Below are 20,334 nucleotides of genomic sequence, written 5' to 3'. Positions count from 1 at the left end.
AAACATCTCTCCAACCCCCAGGTTACCAGTAACCTGCCCGGGGTCCGGTTAGTGTTTCTTCATTATACTATACACATCCAGAAATATAAAACAATACCTTAAATATTTTATCAAATTCATTTCTCAAAATCTTCTCACAAATATAAAATTTTAAATCACGTAAACATATTGTGACATATGCCATATACGACTTGCATACAAAAACCTATTGTTTTTGTTTATGAAATTAGAAGTTTTACGAATTGATACACACGTTATTTATTTAGTTATTCATAAACTCTTTGTAAAAACAAGACTATTGTGGATGCTCTTATTATTTTTAATTAACTTTGTATAGATGTAGTTAATCTTTTATTATTATTGTTTTGAACAACAATTTATTTAACAACATAATTCCATTATACATTGTACTTCGTAAAAATTTGAACCGAACAAATAATATACCACTAGATTAATTAATGGAGTTCTCTATTTAAAATTAATAGTACCTCTCTCTCACTTACATATAAGAATAAAAAATAAAAAATAAAATTATTTTGGTATAGAATCCTTGTATCAGCATGCAACCACTTTATATCATTCCTACTTTTGGTAACAACTCTTCCATTATTTTAAGGCATCAACTAAAGATAGAAATTTATAGGTTTAGTTTTGGCATTTTTTGACAATTATGTATAGGTGGCAAAGATAATTACAAAGTTTAGATGAATAATCAGGAATCTAGATTGATCATTCAAACATTATATATGAACATGATCTTCCAACATCCTGTAATTGATGGGACTCATCACCACCCATATACTATGCATCTTTATATATTCTAATAATAAATAACTTTAGGAGTTTTGTATACAAGCTCATTTAAGTCATGTATAAGGTGTTTTCCATCTTTCTCATTCCATTTTCAATTCAAAATTTTGGTTTGTTCTTTTTATATTTTTGATTCATTTAATTTCTTTTTTATTAACTCACATATTAACATAACCAACTAACCGAACACATTATATTTTTTAAACTTTATTTTTTATATTATTATTTCCTTTTTAGTTAACTCACACGTTAACCTAACCAATAAACTGAACACGTTATATTTGCTGGAGTTCATCTTTTGTTTGGCATCCGTCGCAACACGCGGATTTGGTGGCTGTTTTGGATGTTATATAATAAATAATCAAATAAACGGACACGTTTCAATACCCTTTTGGTTATATTACGACTATATTATTTGAATTTTCTCTTTGATTTACTATAGCAAGCATATCAAAACCGAAATTTTTACGTTTCCACAATGTGGGTTCTATCTTCAATTTGTTCCCACCAAAGAGAAGCCAATCTCTTAATCTTGATAAGCGCTACCTTTACCTTCAAACGACCGGGGATATCTTTAAGGTAAAAAATTTGCTCAATGGTGCTGATCCAATCAATAAAGTCATAAGCTAAAACGCTCCCATCAAAATCTGCATTTGATCGTCTTGATGAGGAGGCCCGATATGCCGGTGCAAAGGAGCGACCCCTTCCACATCCAACCATTTGACTACCCTAGCTCTGATATCAACTGATGTACATAGAAACACAAAGGAATCTTCTTGAGCAAATATTGCTTTTACATAGCCTTCTAATTCCTCCTCCTATCTTGACTATTTCCTCTCACTTTTTTTTATTCCATTATATATCTTCACGATGTTTTTTAAAATAATTATATATGATGTACACATTAATTAAAAAAAAAAAACATGAAAACAGTTCTTTTGAGGTGCTATAAATGGAAGAGAGGCAATACCTCATATTGGTACATCAATTTCAAATCCTAATAATTTACAACATATATATATTATATTTATATAAGATGATAGGGAAAAATGTTTTATCAACATGGGAAGAAGGAGATGCAAGTGATCAACACTCAACACAAACATATGTTGAGAAAAAACTCAAAATATTTGGAGTTGAGCTACACCCGCAACATTTAAGGTCGGCTGAAGGGGACGAAAGCGTAAACTCATCATCAACAACAACCGAAAAGGATGTTCACCATACAAAGTTAAAGAAATACGAGTGCCAGTATTGTTTCAAGGAGTTTGCAAACTCGCAAGCGTTAGGAGGTCACCAGAATGCACACAAGAAAGAAAGAATGAAGAAAAAAAAGTTGCAATTACAAGCAAGAAGAGCAAGAATCAACTACTACCTCCAACCCTATAGTAGCTATCATAAACATGGGGCTAGTTATTATTTTCATGGTCCAGAAAATGAGTCTAGTATTAGTTTTAGTCCATATGATGATGATCTATTGTCATTTAGGGATCCATGCAATTTTACTCTTACACATGTAGATAGCTCAAGAGGATTAAACTATAGGCCAGTTGCCATCAAACCCTCTTCTAGACCAGTTGATCATGATCACTTAAAGCAAAAGTATGTAGGTCTAGATCTTCAATTAACTTTGAGCTCCAACTCCATCATGTAAACCAATAATATATCATGTATGCATGTAAATCACATGAAATATTCTCATGGTCATATGCATGTAAATTAATTAATCTTGAAACTAATATTATTCAAACATTTGCTTCATAGGATATATACTTTTTACTGGATTAGTTCTTTGTTTATTTTTGTATGGTGACCAAACTATGCTATTTTGTATTGTTGATCAATTACTACAAGAAAGACAGCAATATATATATATATATATATATATATATATATATATATATATATTAGTATTAATATTAATTATGTTGGTTTTTTTATTACTAGGGTTTCTTTAGAAGAGAACCGAAGATTAGGGAACCTTTCTTTTCATGAACTTTTGTTTAATATTTATTCAATTTTAAATAATTTAAGTTACTCATACCGATCGATGTATGTTTTATTTTATTTAATTTAGCAAACAGCAAGAAATTTAAGAGTGATTACGTGTGACAAATTCATTTATGATCATCTCCTTCTAGATAACTAAGATAACATATTAATTAATAAAAACATAAAGGTACGTAGTAGTTGGAAAATAATAGATTAGGGGATGACTAAAACATCAAATTTCTTCTAATTGAATTCAGACTTTTCAATATATGATGTCTCAGTTTTTGCTTTTTGGGTATGTTTGGCATGAAGCTTTTAGGAGCTACAAGCTTTTAAGAAAAAGCTCATACTTAATTAAAAGCTCTATTTGGTTCAAGGAGCTTGAAACTTTTAGGTCAGGAGAAAAAGCTTAAAGCTTAAAGCTTCTACTAGTAGCGTTTAGAAAGAGCTACAAGTTTTTAGTATGATAATTTACTTAAATAACCTTCCAAAATAAATACATTTACTATTATTGATTTTAGTTATGCCCATTTTAGTAATTTTATACGTTTTATTAAAAGCTCCAGCTACTCTGCCAAACATCTAAATATATCTAAAGAGCTACAGCTTCCAGCCACCAGCTTCCAGCTACAGCTACCAGCTAGTTTCTTTATATAAAAATATATGGGTGAGATTTGATACAAATAAAATTAACTTTTTAAACGTATATATAACTAGAATAATATATAGAGTAAGTACATTACAAAGATAGTAAAGTAATATATCTAGTATAGTTTCATGACTATAGAGTAATAATAATTATTCTATCGTTACATGATTACTCTAGTTATTTGTATGTTTCTCACGTTAAGTCGATTGTACGTAATTTATCCATCTAGAAAACTAATTGTATTTCCACATCAAAGATAGAAGTTAAGAGAAAAAAAAAAGTAATAACTTAACATCTTCTCTATCAGACTGAGCAGTAGCAATTGTATTATACACAAATTAATTTGTTTTTAGAAAGTTTACATATATATATTGTTTTGAACAGACTTAATTGTAATATGATGCAATATTAAGTTGTGAATATTAACGTTTTCAACATATAGGTATAGTTTTTCTTGATTCTATTTGAAATTGGGACACGTACATCATCATGAAAAATGTGATTTTGCTTCTTTGATTTTAACAGCTTTCAAAACTGATACACAAAATCGAACTGATCATTTATTTTCCTAGCATGCATATATTAGGCACGTTTGACAAACATTAATTAGCTGTTAATGCTTTATTATATTTTTCTAATAATTTTAATCATAACTAATTATTTTATCTAGCTAGTATTAATTTAGAGGTTACATCATTAAAGCGTACCTAGCACTACGTTGAATGATATTGGCGCATGGTGATATTAGTCATTTGTCTTTGAGTTTCCGGGTTAATATAAGCCTTATTTATGTTGAGTTTATCATCCCAATTACATTTGAGATACTTTGATCTTTACTTTAAAGAGCTAAGTTTGTAATCCCTAAAACACGTTTCGTAAAATGTAAATTCCTCACAAAATGAAACTATTCATATTTAAATTTAGACAGAATTACAAATTTTGTCCTTTAAAAAAAGCCAAAAACCGGTTCATGTCCTTTTCTAAGTTTCCTTGCAGGCGGTGTACTTTAAACTTTTTTTTTCTACACGTTATGTCCTTTACGCTAACTGGGTTAGAAAAACACAGTTAAATGCCCTCACGTGAGGTGCATGTGAGGGCATATTGGTCTTTTTACCATCTTCTTCTTCTACTTCTACTTCTTCATTTTCACAGAATTAATCAAACCAGAAATTGGAGGACCAGTGGTCACAGTTGGTGCGATAGCATACCCGAGATCCAGATTATCCTCGTGATTGAGGTCGGTCTGCTCAAAAATAGGATCGGTGTAGAGTGGTGAAGAACTTAGATCAATCAATTGAGGATCTGTTGATTGAGTGTTGTTCGTATTTGATGCAACCGAACCAGAAATCGAAAGATTAGTTGTAGTCACACCTGATGCAAAGCCTAGATCCATATCTCTATGAATGTCGATTGGCTCAGATACAGGAGCGGTAAGGGAATTCGTCTTGGTCACCAACGCCAAATCGATTAACAAATCGAACGGAATTTGAGACCTGCAAGACCAATCGGAAGGAAGTTGGACTAGAGGTAATCCACCGCCTACTCACCATTAATTAATTTTCCGACCAACCACCCCCCATCGCCACCCACGAATCATCTTTTCACCATCTTCCTGCAAAAACCCTATACCCTAACTTGGAATCCCTATTGTGAACCAACAACCACGGATCTCTTCCTTCCAAATCTGAATATCGAGACCTGCAAGACCAATCGGAAAAGCAACAACTCATACCACCATGACTAGAAGCTGCCGGAAAAACGAGAAGACGAAGCGAGAAAGAGCCGCGGGTTCGTTTCTGATTTAGATCCGGTTTAGGGGGTAATTGTTACAGGTGAATTGGATGGTAGTTAGACGGATTCTAGGCGGCTGTGATGTTCAGAGGGTGGTTGGCGGTAACATAGAAGAAAGATCCTGGTAGTGGCCGGAATTTGAGGAGGTGGTGGTGGTAGTGGTGATGATGGAGAAATAAAGAAGAAGAAGATGGTAAAAAGACCAATATGCCCTCACATGCACCTCACGTGAGGGCATTTAACTGTGTTTTTCTAACCCAGTTAGCGTAAAGGACATAACGTGTAGAAAAAAAAAGTTTAAAGTACACCGCCTGCAAGGAAACTTAGAAAATGACACGAACCGGTTTTTGGCTTTTTTTAAAGGACAAAATTTGTAATTCTGTCTTAAATTTATTATCCGATATTAGAAATAAAAAGAAAAACTCAAAATGAGTGAATTTGCATATTGTTCTATTAGCTACAAAGAAAAATAAAAAATGTTTACATGTATAGGTTGGGTAAACATGTTTTATTTCCGGTAATCGAGCCGAGTATCACATGATACCATACCCCCCCCCCCCCCTCCCCATTATATCCACAACTTTTTAAAACTAATTCATACATGGTATCTTATCCAATTACCCGTCTAAAAATGAGGGGGGGCACGTATGAAACGTTGGTAGGTAGCAAGTTCGTGCACGTGGCCAAAATGACGAATACGACCTTGTTGGACTGGCCTGCTGCAAACATACACATAGTTCTTTGCCTTAATTTTGTCTGTGTGCTTCCAAGTTTGGTATTTCAAAACAATATGCAACTGTAATAGTATAGATCATGGACTTGTAGTATTCACAAATTTGCAAAAGTAATAGTTTAGGTGCGTTTTATTCTATATATTAAGGGCAAACGCTAGAGTAACAGCAGTAATATAACTTTCATGTAACCCGAAGCCTTTTACAGAAATGCAGGATAAGAATGCATACATCAGGCTCAAGTAGGCCCGACACCTCGGGGCCAGTGCATGCAGACCGGATTTGCCATTTTGTATATACATAGCCAGATGGGGCATGCAATCATAATGGTATAATAATGACAATGTGTTTCATGTGCCATGTGGGACTTTCTTTCTAGGTAAGATCAAACACACAAATTGCCAAAATTCATACTATTGATTCTCTTCCACAAATATATACAAAATGTTATTTGATGGAAACAAATAATTAATTTTATTATTACTAATGTGATTATTAAATAGTGTTTATGATCCCTGCCTGTACAAGTTATGTTTTTAATATCATTAATGAATGAATTTGTTATTCATGATACATGTGACATATATTGGCATTAATTCTCACCCACTGTATTTTGGTCCTGAAAGAAATATGCATCTTTCATTAATAATCATAATCTTCATCACTCTTAATGTTCTACCTCAATCATCATCTACCAAAACACTCAACCCATTTCTACAACACCAGAATTGTTCACTAAAAGATCATATTCTAAGGCTGCAAATCATGTGGACACAGTAGATTGGATAAAGAATATAAGAAGGGGGATTCATGAGTACCCGGAACTGGCCTTCGAAGAAACCCGGACAAGTTCAGTGATCCGGCGAGAGCTTGAGAAGATGAGTATTGGATACAGGTGGCCAGTGGCCAAGACAGGAGTCGTCGCGATGGTTGGCTCCGGGTTACCGCCTTTTGTTGCACTTAGAGCAGACATGGATGCTTTGCCCATTCAGGTTAGTTATAATGCACATAGTTTTTGTAAAAGAATATATAATTTTAACTCTTTTTCAATATTCTGAAAATGATTGATGAAATAACTGAGTTGTCGAGAGCGGTGTGTAGGAACTGGTTGATTGGGAGCACAAAAGCAAGATTGATGGGAAGATGCATGCTTGCGGGCACGATGCTCACGTTGCAATGCTTCTTGGCGCTGCAAAAATCTTGAAACAACTCGAAAATGAATTGCAGGTAACTAACTAAAGTTGCTTCCAGAGAGACCCCTAGCTCTAATTCGTACACATATAATGTCGTAACTTATTGTTTGAATAGGGCACTGTGGCATTGGTATTTCAACCAGCAGAAGAGCAAGGCGAAGGAGCAAAAGAGATGATCAAAGAAGGCGTTGTCGAGAATGTGGAGGCCATTTTCGGCCTGCATTTAGTCCTCAGCACCAATGCAGGTGTGGTTGCCACCAAGCCAGGCCAGTTTCTGGCCGGATGTGGCTGTTTCAAAGCGGTGATCCGCGGTAAAGGAGGTCATGCAGCACAGCCTCAAGATTCCATTGATCCCATTCTGGCTGCTTCCGCTTCTATAATTAGCCTGCAACATATTGTTTCTCGTGAAGCTGATCCGTTAGATAGTCCTGTACGATATATAATACATATAAGTTAACCCTTCATTTGTGCATATTGTATAACACGTATTTGATTACAGGTGGCTTCCGTAACAATGGTGGATGGCGGAAGTGGGCTTAATGTGATTCCTGATTCGGTTTCCATTGTTGGTAGTTTTAGAGCTTTTAGCAAAAAGACCTTATATGCACTTGGACAAAGAATACAGGAGGTAACAAGTATGCATAAACTTTGTACATGTTCATATATATGCATGTATAAAATCATAATGATTGTATATATGTATGTATGTGTTGGTAGGTTATAGAAGCGCAAGCGTCAGTATACCGTTGTTCGAGCTCGTTTGAGGTTGCTTTAGAGAGAAGTGAGTTATGTCCAGCTGGTGTGCCCCCTACGGTGAATGACAAGGAGATATATGAGCATGTGGCGAAGGTGTCAAACATGATGTTTGGAAAAGGTGATACGGACATGACAGGTCCATTCATGGGGAGTGAAGATTTTGCGTTTTACTTGGATAGGATACCGGGGACATTAGCGTTTCTTGGGATGAGAAATGAGAAGGCGGGGTCTGTCCATCGACCGCATAGTCCTCACTACGTGGTTGATGAAGGCGTGCTTCCAAGTGGATCTGCGCTTCATGCTGCTTTCGCCTATACATACCTCACTCATATAACACCATAAATAAATAATTGTTTAGTAACATGTTGATTAACGGTTGATTAGAAGGAAAAAGTTGTAGCCTATAAACATACGTCCTCAGAGCTTCTCCTTTTGCCTCGCTGCAGACTTGATGTTATGAAACATAAATCTTTGAGCTGGGAATAATCAGTACAACAGCTGTTATATGAATTACTACTACACATTTCAATATATCTTGCAGCATGTATGGGCAACATTAATAACAGTTTTTGTATAATAAATTCAGGGGAGGCTCGGAGGGTGTATCGGCCGGGGCACAAGCTTTTTTATACATATTACATATATATGTTTTTTGATGTTAAAAATAAGGTTATTTGTAATGGCTTATGAGATAATTACATGCTCAGAATGAGTTATGCTTATAATAAATCGGTTGATAAAAGTTTTATCCATGTACATTAGCGAATAAAAAAATTTCATTTAGGCCCACGGGCCTTTTTATTTTGGCTCGGCCGAGGTATTTAAATTCTCGGAGACGGCCCTTAATAATAGTAGTAGTAGTAATCCGTTGATGAGCTTAAAGTTTGATAAGCATGGAAATCTAAAACGGAGTATCCATACATATAATAAAAGTGAAGTGAATGAAAGATGCATATAATATGATTTGAAATGCATAAGTGGTTTGTTGTATTTGACATGGAAGTAATAATATCTTTAGAAAAGAAAATAGTGAGTATCTATCTAAACCCCTAAAAACAAGAGTGAGTTTATGAGTTTATCAGATATGCTTGCTTCTTGTAGTTGTTACTTGTTAGTTTCCATCATCAGTTGTGTTGAGATTCTGCTGCTGTGTTATTATTTTTCTTCTGTCATTGCAAGCTTTCAAGTCTTGAACTTCTGTTAGCAAATAATAATAATAATAATAATAAATGGAAAATGAATGGAATGAAATGAAATGAAATGGTGGATTTGAGAAGAAGAAAGAGGTAAGATAATAATAATAATAAAAGGACCTTTCTGGCAAGCCTTCCAATTTCGATTAGAATTAACAAGACAATCCTGCAACCAACACCAAATTCATTTATTATAGACACAGCAGAAAGAAAGAAAGAGTTAGGTAGGTTACCAGCAGCAATTTGCAATCTACTAAATAAAACATTTGTTTGTAGATAGATAGATACCTGTAATAATAAGTAGATAGAGGAGCATTGTTGAAGCTGCTTCACGCTCTCGTCTTCTTCATCTGCATCGTCCTTGTGAACCACCGTCGTCCTCTGCTGCCCATCCATTTTTCTTCCAGATAACTCGATATTCAGTGGGCCGCTTAACTAACATATTTCATAAATATTATATTACTACCTAGTAAATTAATTATTTTTGTGATGTGAGTATTAATTAAGCAAACTAATCAATCAGTCTGAAATATAAGTCCCAAATTTCTATTTACTATTATAAACTTCTTGTATGTATGTATTATTATTATTAAACATTTAAACCTTAATAATAATTATACAGTAAGGAATATTTAGCTCCAAAGGGGGATAATGCTTATGAATTATGATTCTTTTTTCTCCTTTTACCTTCTCACTTTGTCCACTTGTAATTAATTTGTACCCACAAACTAATGCTCAAACACACATGAATGAAGAAGAAGCTAGTGCGCAACAATAACTTATTTCTTTAGCCCCCAACACCTCATCAATTTAAATAATAACTTATTTCTTTAGCCCCCAACACCTCATCAATTTAAATAATTCCTTGTTATTAATATTAAAGAAAACGCGCCTAAATTGTTACCTTTTAGTTTTGTATCATTTATTTAATTCACTAACCTTTGTTGAGATTGTTTGTAAACAATCAACAACCATGTGCTCACAATCAACCAACTCATATATTATTGACAAAGGTTCTACTTTAACCAAGCTCAACCTCATTAGTCATGGATCAACAATAAACTATTCATTCATCATTCATTACTACAAAAATCCATTCTTCTACATAACAAAAATGATTATGAATGCCTCAATCACTAGACTTGCCACCATATTTTGAAAACACACCAGAAAGCAAAGCCTTCTCCTTCATCTTCAATCTGCAACATCAATACACACGGTTTTTAACCACACAACTACTACATTACCTTACCATGAAAGAACTATATTAATATCACAAAATATTCACCTTTTTGCAGATCCGGGAATACTCAGTTTCGGTGTTTTCTCCACTTTCTTTACGGACCTCGGTGTCTTCTTCGCCTTTTCTCTAACCTTTTGTTTCTTTAATGCCTCTGAACCCACTTCGCCTTCATGCTTTTCTTCGACCACATCGGTTGCAAATTCAAGTTCATCATCATCATCATCATCATTGTCATCATCGCTCGACGTATCATCTTCAACGTATGGCGTTTCAATAACAGGGTTTGAGTTGACTGACATAGTGGCGTCTAAAACTGGAAGAGGGCTTTTTATTTTATCAACAGACGGTTTAACTGGAGCTAGAGTTGGAGAGCTCGGTTTCATTATTTCACATCTGATTTGCTTCTGAACCTTACCAAAAGTTATAGGCTGTGTTGAAATTATATCAACGAATCTGAAAAAAAAAATGCTTGCTTTAGCATCGAGAGCAATCTTGCTGCTTGCATACTAAGCTCATATTCAAAGTCAAAATGACTAGTTTTCAACTTCAAGAATTATTTTAAAAAAACCCTTTAACAAGTAGTTTTCAGAATTGAGAAAAAAGAACAATGATGACAAAATTCAGATATATTTTGAGCGAATTCAGTAACTCGTTTGACCACAAAAGTCAAAATTTAACAAAGCTGAACAGCTATTGCGTTCTTTTTATCTTCACTATCAATCTTATGTATTTGTCTTGCACATATTCCACATGCTCAAACGGTACCTTTTTCGGTTGGTTACAAGTACAACACTGGTTGACATATAATGACAACTAGCACATTTTAAAAGTTGTTTATGTGCATTTTCTGAAGCGAATGACTTGCGGTATACTTTTGGTTATTACTAGCCTATCTTTTATACGTCATATAAAATATTATGCATGTCGACAATTAGTGCATATCCTGTCCTATGAAATGCCCAAAACGTCGACATAATAAGGGCATATTATAACTATGAAAATGATAAATATTATTATGCAGGTAAAGAGAGGTACCTGTTCGCATCCTTCTCAGACTTGAAATCAACAAAGGCAAAGCCTTTGCAAACAGGGTCCCTGGTCTTTTCGTTCCCAGAAACGGCTGGAATTATGTTTATAATTCCAGTAAACGGTTTAAAAGCTGCTTGTAAGTCTCTGTGGATATTCTTTTTCTTTGGAAGGTTAATCAAACGCATACGAATTCCATTCGGAGCCAGTTCAGGGTCTGAAATTTTATTAAAAAGCAACAACAGTTTAATAAACTTAAGATGCAACTAAAAGTTTAATCATTTTGCAAATACGACCTTTTCAAGAATGACAGTATGTAGTTATGTACAACTTCAACACCAACAGTAGTTCATTTATGTCTTTGTGTTTTAAAGTAGAAGTGTGCATGGAACCGAAAAAACCAACATCCTATACAACCGAACCAAAACAAAAACCGATACTTTGGTCGCATGTTTTTTTTAAATAAAGTATTAACTAAAAAGTAATAGGCCTAAATTCATTATTTTGCTAACGTTTTTTGCCCAAAATTTTCAAGCCCAATTGTCAAAAACCGAAAAAAACTGAAACTGAATAACCAAAATCTCGGTTTTGGTTCGGTTTTAGCCCAAAACTAACCCGACCCATAAGTCCAAAAACAACAATTTCTTAAAAAAAAAAAAAAAAAAAAAAAAAAAACTAAACTATACATCACATCAATCTTGAAACATAAATTAAGCATCTTTACGCATATTCAAAACTATGCAATTGAAGAAACAATTAAAAATGAGACCTTTATGTTTGGGAAGCTTAGAAATAGGGTTTCCAATGGGATTGTTCTTGAGGTTATTAATATTAGCAATTTGAGCAGCCTTGCTCTGCTCTAGTTCTTCCAGTAACTTATCTTCCAAAGTGGTATCATAAAGTTTGACTTCACCAAAGCCTCTTGGCTTGTTTCGAGTCCACTGCCTCATGTTACTCAATGGAACAATTAAATCATCCTCTTCATCTTCATCTTCATCCTCTTCAAATTCATCATCTTCTTCAATATCAAATGTGTCAGTTGTTTCAGGAGTTGGGGTTTTTGAGGTGGATGATAATTTGACATGATGATGTGTGAGTTTTGGAAGCTGGATTATTGGGAATAATAATATTGAAGAAGAATGGTGGGTTGTTTTGTGGGAGTGAAAGAAGAGAGAATTAGGGGTTTGAAACAGACTACTAGTACTAGTGTTTGATTTCAGCAGGAGTAGTCCATTGTTCATTGTTGGCTGGCTGCTGGTGCTGCTGATGATGATGATGTGATTCAAAGGTTTTGTGTCTGTGTTTGTGTTTTGGATAATATAGATAGGAGGAGCTTCTTTGAAAACAAAAACAAATTTTTTTTTACATAGAAAATTCCTAAAATAATCTTTCCCAACTTCATCTTCCCGCGTAAATTCAAAAGTGACGCTTAAATTCGAAAGTCAACGATAAAATTCAAATGACATCTTGACAATGAGATTTTTCGATTAAACTCTGATGAAAGTGTAGGCGTCCCTCAAAAATACATTTTATGCACTTTATGCAAAATCCGTATCAGTGACGAAGCTTGGACTTTTATATACGAAGACTGAAAGTTGCGGATCTTGTTTCAAGGCAGGGAGACCCTCCAAGACCCTTGTATGCTTCGGTAGTGCATTTTGCATATAAGTATACTATATCCTTTAATTTCTTTAATTACGTAAATCATTATTTGTGTCACAAATAGAGTAGAGTGTCGTTTTGTGATGAATTTATTTGTACTCCTTTTTTTTAAATAAATTTTCAATGTCAAGTTTATATTTGTTTTAAAATAAATTTTTTTACTGTAACGAGTACACCAAAATCGACCCAAGGTAGAATCAGGGTCGTTTGCAAGACAAGTAAAACTCTAAGGTAGATTAGATTAGTCACATATCAATCGGACCTTGACCTGAACCATCCATCTAAATCAATAAGTTATAGTTTTTTTACTTACACAAATAATAATAATAATTGTTATGAACCATTATTTATTAGTGTAACTCTCCACATGCTTAAACACCATCTATTCATTATCTATATATTAATGTAAAAGTCCTTATAAATAAAGGCATCTTGTATTTGGTTATAGACATCAATAAGAATTAATCTTCTTTCTCTTTATCATCTCTATATGTGTATGGACCTTGTTAATAGGTCGTTGTTTCACAACACGTTATCAGCACGACTCTAAGTTTCATGTCTGTATAACTTTATTTCACCACAATGCTACTGTAGTAGGCTGTTACCATATGGAGGAGTCTCATGTGTGATATGCTTATGAAACGATGCGATACCCCAAGATGCTCAAAAATGAAGAAGGGAGTTTTATGGACCAAAAGTGATTGTAATACTCATATGCCATCATAAATCTAAGGTAAGAAAATGACTTCCTAATTTTTTATCTCTATCGTATGCCTTTATACAACATGAATAAAATAACACTGTGTAAGAATCATTATTGAGTTTTTTTTTACTAAATTCAAATCGAGTTTTTATTTTTTTAAGATATATAAGACGTAAAGTTAGTTTGGTGGTCAAACCCAAACTCATGATATAAAATAAAGATTTTTGTTAAGACAAAATATATTCTAGCCAATTTTTTTTTAAAATGTCAAGAGCAGTATGCGGAACAACCATTGGTTTAAATGATCGGTTGTTTTCTTTACTTCTATCCCTAAATCTAAAATAAACCGAATATATTGGGTGGTGCCACATGATAACAATTTTAGTCATCTTTAAAAGACTTGACTTTCTATAACTTACACTTTCTCGCTTATGCCCTGTCAAACTACTCTTTAATGCTCGTAGGATGTTTCAATTAAGTTTTTATAATGTTTTTAATTTGTTGTGTCTAGAAGAATATCAACCGACTACTTTAAGTGCTTGAATAAATGCTAAAGAAATACCATAATAAGTACATATGTGGTATGACTATTGATATTTCTTATCTTTTATATGTGATTTTAATTTTAAACTTACATATGAGTTTTATTTGAATAATATGAGGATTAATATTTGCATAATTGATCTTTTATGTTATAATTTTGGTATAATTTGGGGTTCACGAAAACCGAATGCTACTATACTAATGTATGGACCAACAATTAGTTTAATACTAATATTTCATGTGACGCACTAGTTTATTTGTGTATGGTCCGTAATCCATATTGATTAAAAATGAGATTGAAATTGTATGTGTCCCAACATGAGAATGTTTTTTCTTTACCTGCCTCAAATATAATTCATAAATTTTCTTTTGCGGTCGTATATAATTAACAAAACGCATGATTAGTTTTCCATGCATTATGAAATTATGCTTTAATTTTTAACGAAACTTATTAATTTATATGGACTATATATTTCATGTGATATTGGGTTGCTAAATTATCGGATAAGTAAAGGGGTGTTGGAAACTTAATATTGGGTTGCTAAATTATCGGATAAGTAAAGGGGTGTTGGAAACTTAATAGAGATGTTTATATTATAAATTTGAGTGAATAATATTTGCAGGAATATATATTTGTAATTGATTATATATACCATGATATGCATTTGTATATGATAATGATATATATTTTTGTGTATTAAACTATATAATATTATTATTCTCAATTAAATGCATTGTTATTATACGATTCATGTCATTTAAACAAATTAAATTCATAGTTATTGTTGGTGCATTATGTCAGTAGTTCAGTATCTAGTGTCTGTAATCGTGTTAGTTGGTTTTGTTTTGATTTGTATAGGTTGTCTCACAAGTTCGCCTAATATAAGCGAACTTGTGGACAAGCGAAGTTATTGACAACTTCGCCTAGTCTGTTAGGCGAAGTTGTCGAAGGCTTTATAAGCCTTGGCTACGGCTTGTTTTAAGGATAGATTTCCAGAACGTGTAATTGTGATTGAACATCACGTGTTGAAATGTTGCAATACAACGTGTCTTTTGGGTATTGTAACGTGTGTTCGTGTTCGGTATTAACATAGTTTACATCCTACGCTCGTATCGTCTTACGTAGGGATTCCGCACCTACGTAGTACGAGATACTTCCGTGTAGATCCGGCTGGGAACCTACAATTGGTATCAGAGCATTTGCTCGTGATTGTGTGGTTCGGGATTATCACACGAGTGTAGAAATCGTTCCGTTCGACTATTCGCGGGACGAGTCTACGTTGAAATACCGAGTTTTTGTGTCCTACCCATCTCCCACTATCAAATATAACCCATTACACCTTCGCATACCTCGCAATACGTCAAATTAAAACCTGTAAAAACCTTGTGTTCATCAGGCGAAGTTGCCGTCACTGTTCGTAGGGTTTGGGCGAAGTTATAAGTTTAAGCGAAGTTATCAACCAAGCGAAGTTGATCTCAGGCGAAGTTGTCATCAAGCGAAGTTAAGTAGCAATCGAAGTTAAGAGTTTCAGCGAAGTTAAGGAATCAAACGAAGTTAAGTTTAAGCGAAGTTAAGCATAACTTCGCCTACTGGTTACTGTTCAAATTAAAAAAAATAAAAAATTTTTGTTTGTGTTTTCAAGTCGTGTTTCTTTCAGCGATGGCTTCGATAAACATTATGGAACTGGTGAAAATGGAAGTTGAGGCCGGTTCAGCAACTAAGGCTCCGAAAATGCTTAAGGGTACCGATTTCGTTGCTTGGAAAGATCGGTTTGAACAGTATGTTAAATATCAAGATGCTAAGATGTGGGTGAGCATACAAGACGGATATATTCCACCAACATCCTTGTTTGAAGGTCGTGATCAAATAAAGAAGTACAGTAAGATGGATGAGGAGGAGAGGAAAATGTATGAGGCAGAGAGTAAAGCTCATGCGGCGATCACCATGGCTCTTCCACAAGAAATTCTTCATACCTTCAGGAAATACAAAACCGCTAGAGAGCTATGGGAAGCGCTAGAAAATCGATATGAAGGTAATGTGGGGATACGTGCATCCAAAATTAAGCTACTAAAAACCCAATTCTCGGTGTTCAAATATTTGAAAAATGAATCACTTGATGATATCATCACAAGATATTATCATCTGATGACCGAACTTAGAAATCACTCAATTGACTATAAAGAAGAAGAGATTGTAGAAAAACTTCTTGATGCTCTTCCACCGAAATGGGAAATGTACACGGTTTTGATGAGAGAAGATAAAGATTTTGCCAATATTGATTTGGAAACAGCAGTCAATAAATTACGAACTTTTGAACTTAACATGGTTCGGAAAGAGACACCAACTAATCAGGTTCAGGATCCGGGAATGTATGGTGCGAAAGTTACTTCAAGTTCAAGTTCAAAGTCAGTATCCTCTGCTTATTACTCAAAGGGAGACTCAAACTCAAATTCAACTCATGATGGTCATGTGACTCTTAACATGGATGGTGATGTATGTTTCGTAGCTGCAGGAAGTAATTCTTCAGAACCTCAAGCCACAACTGGTAACTTTTCATCAAATGTTCCAACCAACAACTACTCACAGATGCCCATGAGTGTTAAATCAGCTGAACAACAATTTGCTCTCTATGCATCTTTCATTGCATCTTATGAGAATTACATCAAAGGTAAAATAGTCGATCCCGCAACTTTGGATGAAGACTATGATCAAATTGATGCTGATGATCTAGAAGAGATGGACCTGCAGTGGCAGATGGCTATGATAGTAAGACGGGTTAAAAGATTCATGAAGAAAATAGGTAGAAAGTTCGTTGGCGAAAGACCAGGTTTTGATAAGTCAAAGGTTCGATGTTATAACTGTCAACAGAATGGTCACTTTGCTAAGTAATGTACAAATGAAAGAGTCGAACGTAGTCAGAACAGGCCGGCACAACAGAATGGAGGAGGTAGTGAGAATAGGGCTATGGTATCTAGACACAATGGTGGGTACAACTGGAATCTACAGGTTGAGGAAGTCTTCGAACAGGCAAATTTGGTGAACATCGAAACTGCAGGAAGTGAGAAAGAGACGGGAGAAAATCAAGCTTATATGGCAGAAGTGAACGATCAGCTCTCTGAGGTAAGTTCTGAACCTCATTGTATGCAATGTGAAAATCTGTCTGAACAATTGAAAACAATAACTGATCAGTTTGTTAGTTTGGACGCTCAATTTAAAACGTTAAAAGAAGATCATCATTACACTAAAACTAGAGAAAACAGTTACTCGGTAAAAATAAAAGCTAGTGATAAAGATATCAGAAGTCTTAAAGCCAGTCTAGTTGATAAAATACAAGTAATTGATCTTAGTTATGAAGTGTTAGAGGAAAAAACCAAACTAATTGCTGAAAGGGATAAACAGATAGCTGATTACCAGGTAAAAGTGGTGGAATTAAACAGAAAAATTGAACAGTTTAGAAATTCCTCAGCAATGGTTGATCACATCGTAAGTGTTCAACGTTCCCCAGTTAACAAAGGGGGAATTGGATTTTTTGAAGTTCCGCCACCATATAACCATAACTATACGTATGATCCTAGTAATCAGAAATCTGTTGATGTTGAGATTAGTCAGACAGTTCCTGTCAAAGTTTCGATTAAAGAACCTGAAGTGAGTAAAAATGAAACGAGTAAGCCTGTTTCGAATGTTAAGATTTCTGTTCCTAGCTCTGTCTCATCAAATTCGGACAAGACATCCGAATCTAGTGAGATAAAAGAAGAGGTAGTGTTACTAAAATGTGGGGAGGAATATAAGCCAACTGAAAAGAACTCTCCCCTAAACCCGTTTGTCCCACCATATGTTAGACAAATGAATAGTAATGCAACCTCAACATCTGAAACAACGGTTGAGACGAAAGTTGAACACAGGAGTTGTTTCAGATGCAATCAAATAGGACACCTGATTGCTGATTGTCCTCTAAATAAGAGATTCAGAGGTATGAGGCCTCCGAAAACTGAGAATAAAACGAATAGTAATTACTATAATGGTAATAATACTAACTCACCAAAGTTCAGACATTGGACTAAACCAAGATTTCAAAGATATCAATCTCAGTTTTTCCCAGTTAACAACCAAACCTACCATCATAATTCGGTTAATTCACTAAGGTTTGGAAGGCCTCATAGTCAATCCTCAAGAATGTTTCCTTTTAGGACTTACAGAAATCATTCTCAAACTAACTTTGGACAACCAAAGTATGGGATGCTGTTTAACAGATTTAATCGACCCAAGACCAGATTTTAATCTTTTCTTTAACTGTGCAGGAACAGTTGAACAGGACTGTAAACAATCTGTGGGTTGTGGATAGTGGCTGTTCCCGGCACATGACAGGTAACAGGAATTTGTTACACGAATGGAAACCTGTTCAAGGAGGTAGGGTAAGTTTTGCTGGAGAGAGTGGTGGTAGAATTACTGGTATTGGAACCGTGACAAATGGTAAAATGAAGTTAGAGAAGGTGAATTTTGTTGAGGAGTTGAAGCATAATTTGTTGAGTGTGTCTCAGATTTGTGACAAAGAGTACACAGTGCACTTTACTAAAGATGAAGCAATAGTTCTGTATCCGGGTTTCAAGATACCAGAGGCATGGGTGGTGATGAAAGCTCCAAAACAAAAGAACACTTATGTAATGGATATGAGGTCAACTGAGATGGCAACAGAAGAGTCATGTCTTCTGTCCAAGGCAACTGAATCTGAGTCAGAATTATGGCATCGAAGAATGGGGCATATACATCTTCGCAAAATGAATTACATTGTCAAGAATGGCCTGGTGCTGGGTGTTCCCTTGAAGAATTTTAACTTTGAAGATCAATGCTTGTCGTGCAAGAAGGGAAAGCAACACAAGAAACCTCATCACTCCAAGAAGGTTAACTCAATCGTCAGTACACTAGACCTGCTTCACATGGATCTCTTTGGTCCCGTGAATGTAAAGAGTCTAGGTGGAACTTCATACTGCTTGGTAGTAACCGATGATTACTCTCGATACTCTTGGGTATATTTTCTGAAGGCAAAAGATGAGACGGTTCAGTTGGTGATTAACTTGATTACCAAGGTTGAAAACATTGTTGGGAGAAAGGTTAAGTACATCAGGAGTGATAATGGGACAGAGTTCAAGAACTACCAGATGGAGATGTTCTGCTTACAAAAAGGGATAGACCATCAGTACAGTGCCCCGTACATTCCGCAACAAAATGGGGTGGCTGAGAGGAAGAATAGAACGCTAATTGAAGGAGCCAGAACTATGCTGGCTGATGCTAAACTTCCCGTGGTGTTCTGGGTTGAAGCTGTTGCCACAGCCTGTTATATCCTTAATCGTGTTTTAACTGTTAAAAGATTGAATAAAACTTGTTATGAACTTATGCATGGTCGAAAGCCAAACTTGAATGGTCTCGAACCATTCGGGTCCCCATGTTTAATATTAAAGACAAATTCTAAATTTGGTGAGAAAGCCGACGAAGGTATTTTAGTCGGATATGTTGTTGGGACATCCAACAGAAGAGTCTTTAATTTATCGAACAGCAAGGTTGAAGTGGTATGTAACACCGACATCACAAGTTACAAACCACCAAAGCCTAGCACGGGACCCGCTGAAGCTTTTGACTATGATAAACTGTTCAAATCCTTTAATATGCCTTACTTGGATTTTGCAGAAGTTGATGAGAAAATTGCTTCACAGATTCTGTATGATGAGGAAGAAAATATTGTGCAACGTCCGCGATACGATGAGTGTCATCCTTCCTCGTCAAGAACCGCTGATATTCCTGCTGCCTCTACTGAGGAAGAATTCTATAATCCTTTTCACTCTCAACATCAATCACCCATTGATGAACTCTCTTCGAACTTGGAAAACAATCTGGAAGTCAGTACGGTTCCGACTACTGGAGTTCACAAAAATCATCCTTTGGAGAACGTGATAGGTGATCTGTCTGATGGTGTACAAACAAGACGAAGCTTGAATGAGCACACCTGTGTTTACGCAAGCATTAAGGGAACGGGTATCATTAATGAG

The 20,334-nt window shown here is 35.0% G+C and overlaps 2 protein-coding genes, 1 long non-coding RNA gene and 1 pseudogene across 4 annotated transcripts; 2 read left to right on the top strand and 2 right to left on the bottom strand.

The window, feature by feature from the left end:
• The first annotated feature begins 1,846 nt into the window (after positions 1 to 1,846).
• LOC143551494 (uncharacterized) lies at positions 1,847 to 2,508 on the top strand. Its single transcript, XM_077041907.1, has one exon. It carries the CDS (start codon positions 1,847 to 1,849, stop codon positions 2,462 to 2,464), a length of 618 nt encoding a protein of 205 aa, XP_076898022.1. The 3' UTR covers positions 2,465 to 2,508.
• A 4,095-nt stretch (positions 2,509 to 6,603) lies between these two features.
• On the top strand, positions 6,604 to 8,264 carry LOC143551492 (IAA-amino acid hydrolase ILR1-like 4; annotated as a pseudogene). The gene is made up of 5 exons (XR_013138509.1): positions 6,604 to 6,965; positions 7,075 to 7,200; positions 7,282 to 7,596; positions 7,666 to 7,794; positions 7,884 to 8,264. The product of XR_013138509.1 is annotated as an IAA-amino acid hydrolase ILR1-like 4 (transcript).
• Positions 8,265 to 9,042: 778 nt separating this feature from the next.
• LOC143551483 (uncharacterized) lies at positions 9,043 to 9,518 on the bottom strand. Its single transcript, XR_013138504.1, has 3 exons — positions 9,404 to 9,518; positions 9,236 to 9,281; positions 9,043 to 9,119 (listed from the first exon to the last, which is right to left on the bottom strand). It is a non-coding gene; the product is annotated as an uncharacterized LOC143551483 (long non-coding RNA).
• A 600-nt stretch (positions 9,519 to 10,118) lies between these two features.
• On the bottom strand, positions 10,119 to 12,625 carry LOC143551503 (uncharacterized). The gene is made up of 4 exons (XM_077041919.1): positions 12,154 to 12,625; positions 11,394 to 11,601; positions 10,404 to 10,811; positions 10,119 to 10,314 (listed from the first exon to the last, which is right to left on the bottom strand). The coding sequence occupies exons 1-4, from the start codon at positions 12,623 to 12,625 to the stop codon at positions 10,245 to 10,247; spliced, it is 1,158 nt and encodes a 385-aa protein (XP_076898034.1). The 3' UTR covers positions 10,119 to 10,244.
• Between the last annotated feature and the right edge of the window lie 7,709 nt (positions 12,626 to 20,334).

This window comes from Bidens hawaiensis, unplaced genomic scaffold (genome assembly GCF_021521415.1).
Source record: "Bidens hawaiensis isolate Kalapana, Puna unplaced genomic scaffold, B.hawaiensis_p1.1 tig00016458_1, whole genome shotgun sequence".
NCBI classification, from domain to species: domain Eukaryota; kingdom Viridiplantae; phylum Streptophyta; class Magnoliopsida; order Asterales; family Asteraceae; genus Bidens; species Bidens hawaiensis.
Note: the sequence above shows the minus strand (reverse complement) of the source record. Positions and strands in the feature narration are given on the sequence as shown.

Bases quoted from the DNA above. Each gene is read 5' to 3' on its own strand.
- LOC143551494 (XM_077041907.1), top strand. From the start codon at position 1,847: ATGATAGGGAAAAATGTTTTATCAACATGGGAAGAAGGAGATGCAAGT.
- LOC143551503 (XM_077041919.1), bottom strand. From the start codon at position 12,625: ATGAACAATGGACTACTCCTGCTGAAATCAAACACTAGTACTAGTAGT. The intron at 11,602-12,153 runs GTCTCATTTTTA...ATAAAATTTCAG, and splicing joins TAAGCTTCCCAAACATAAAG to ACCCTGAACTGGCTCCGAAT. The intron at 10,315-10,403 runs GTGAATATTTTG...TTGATGTTGCAG, and splicing joins ATTCCCGGATCTGCAAAAAG to ATTGAAGATGAAGGAGAAGG.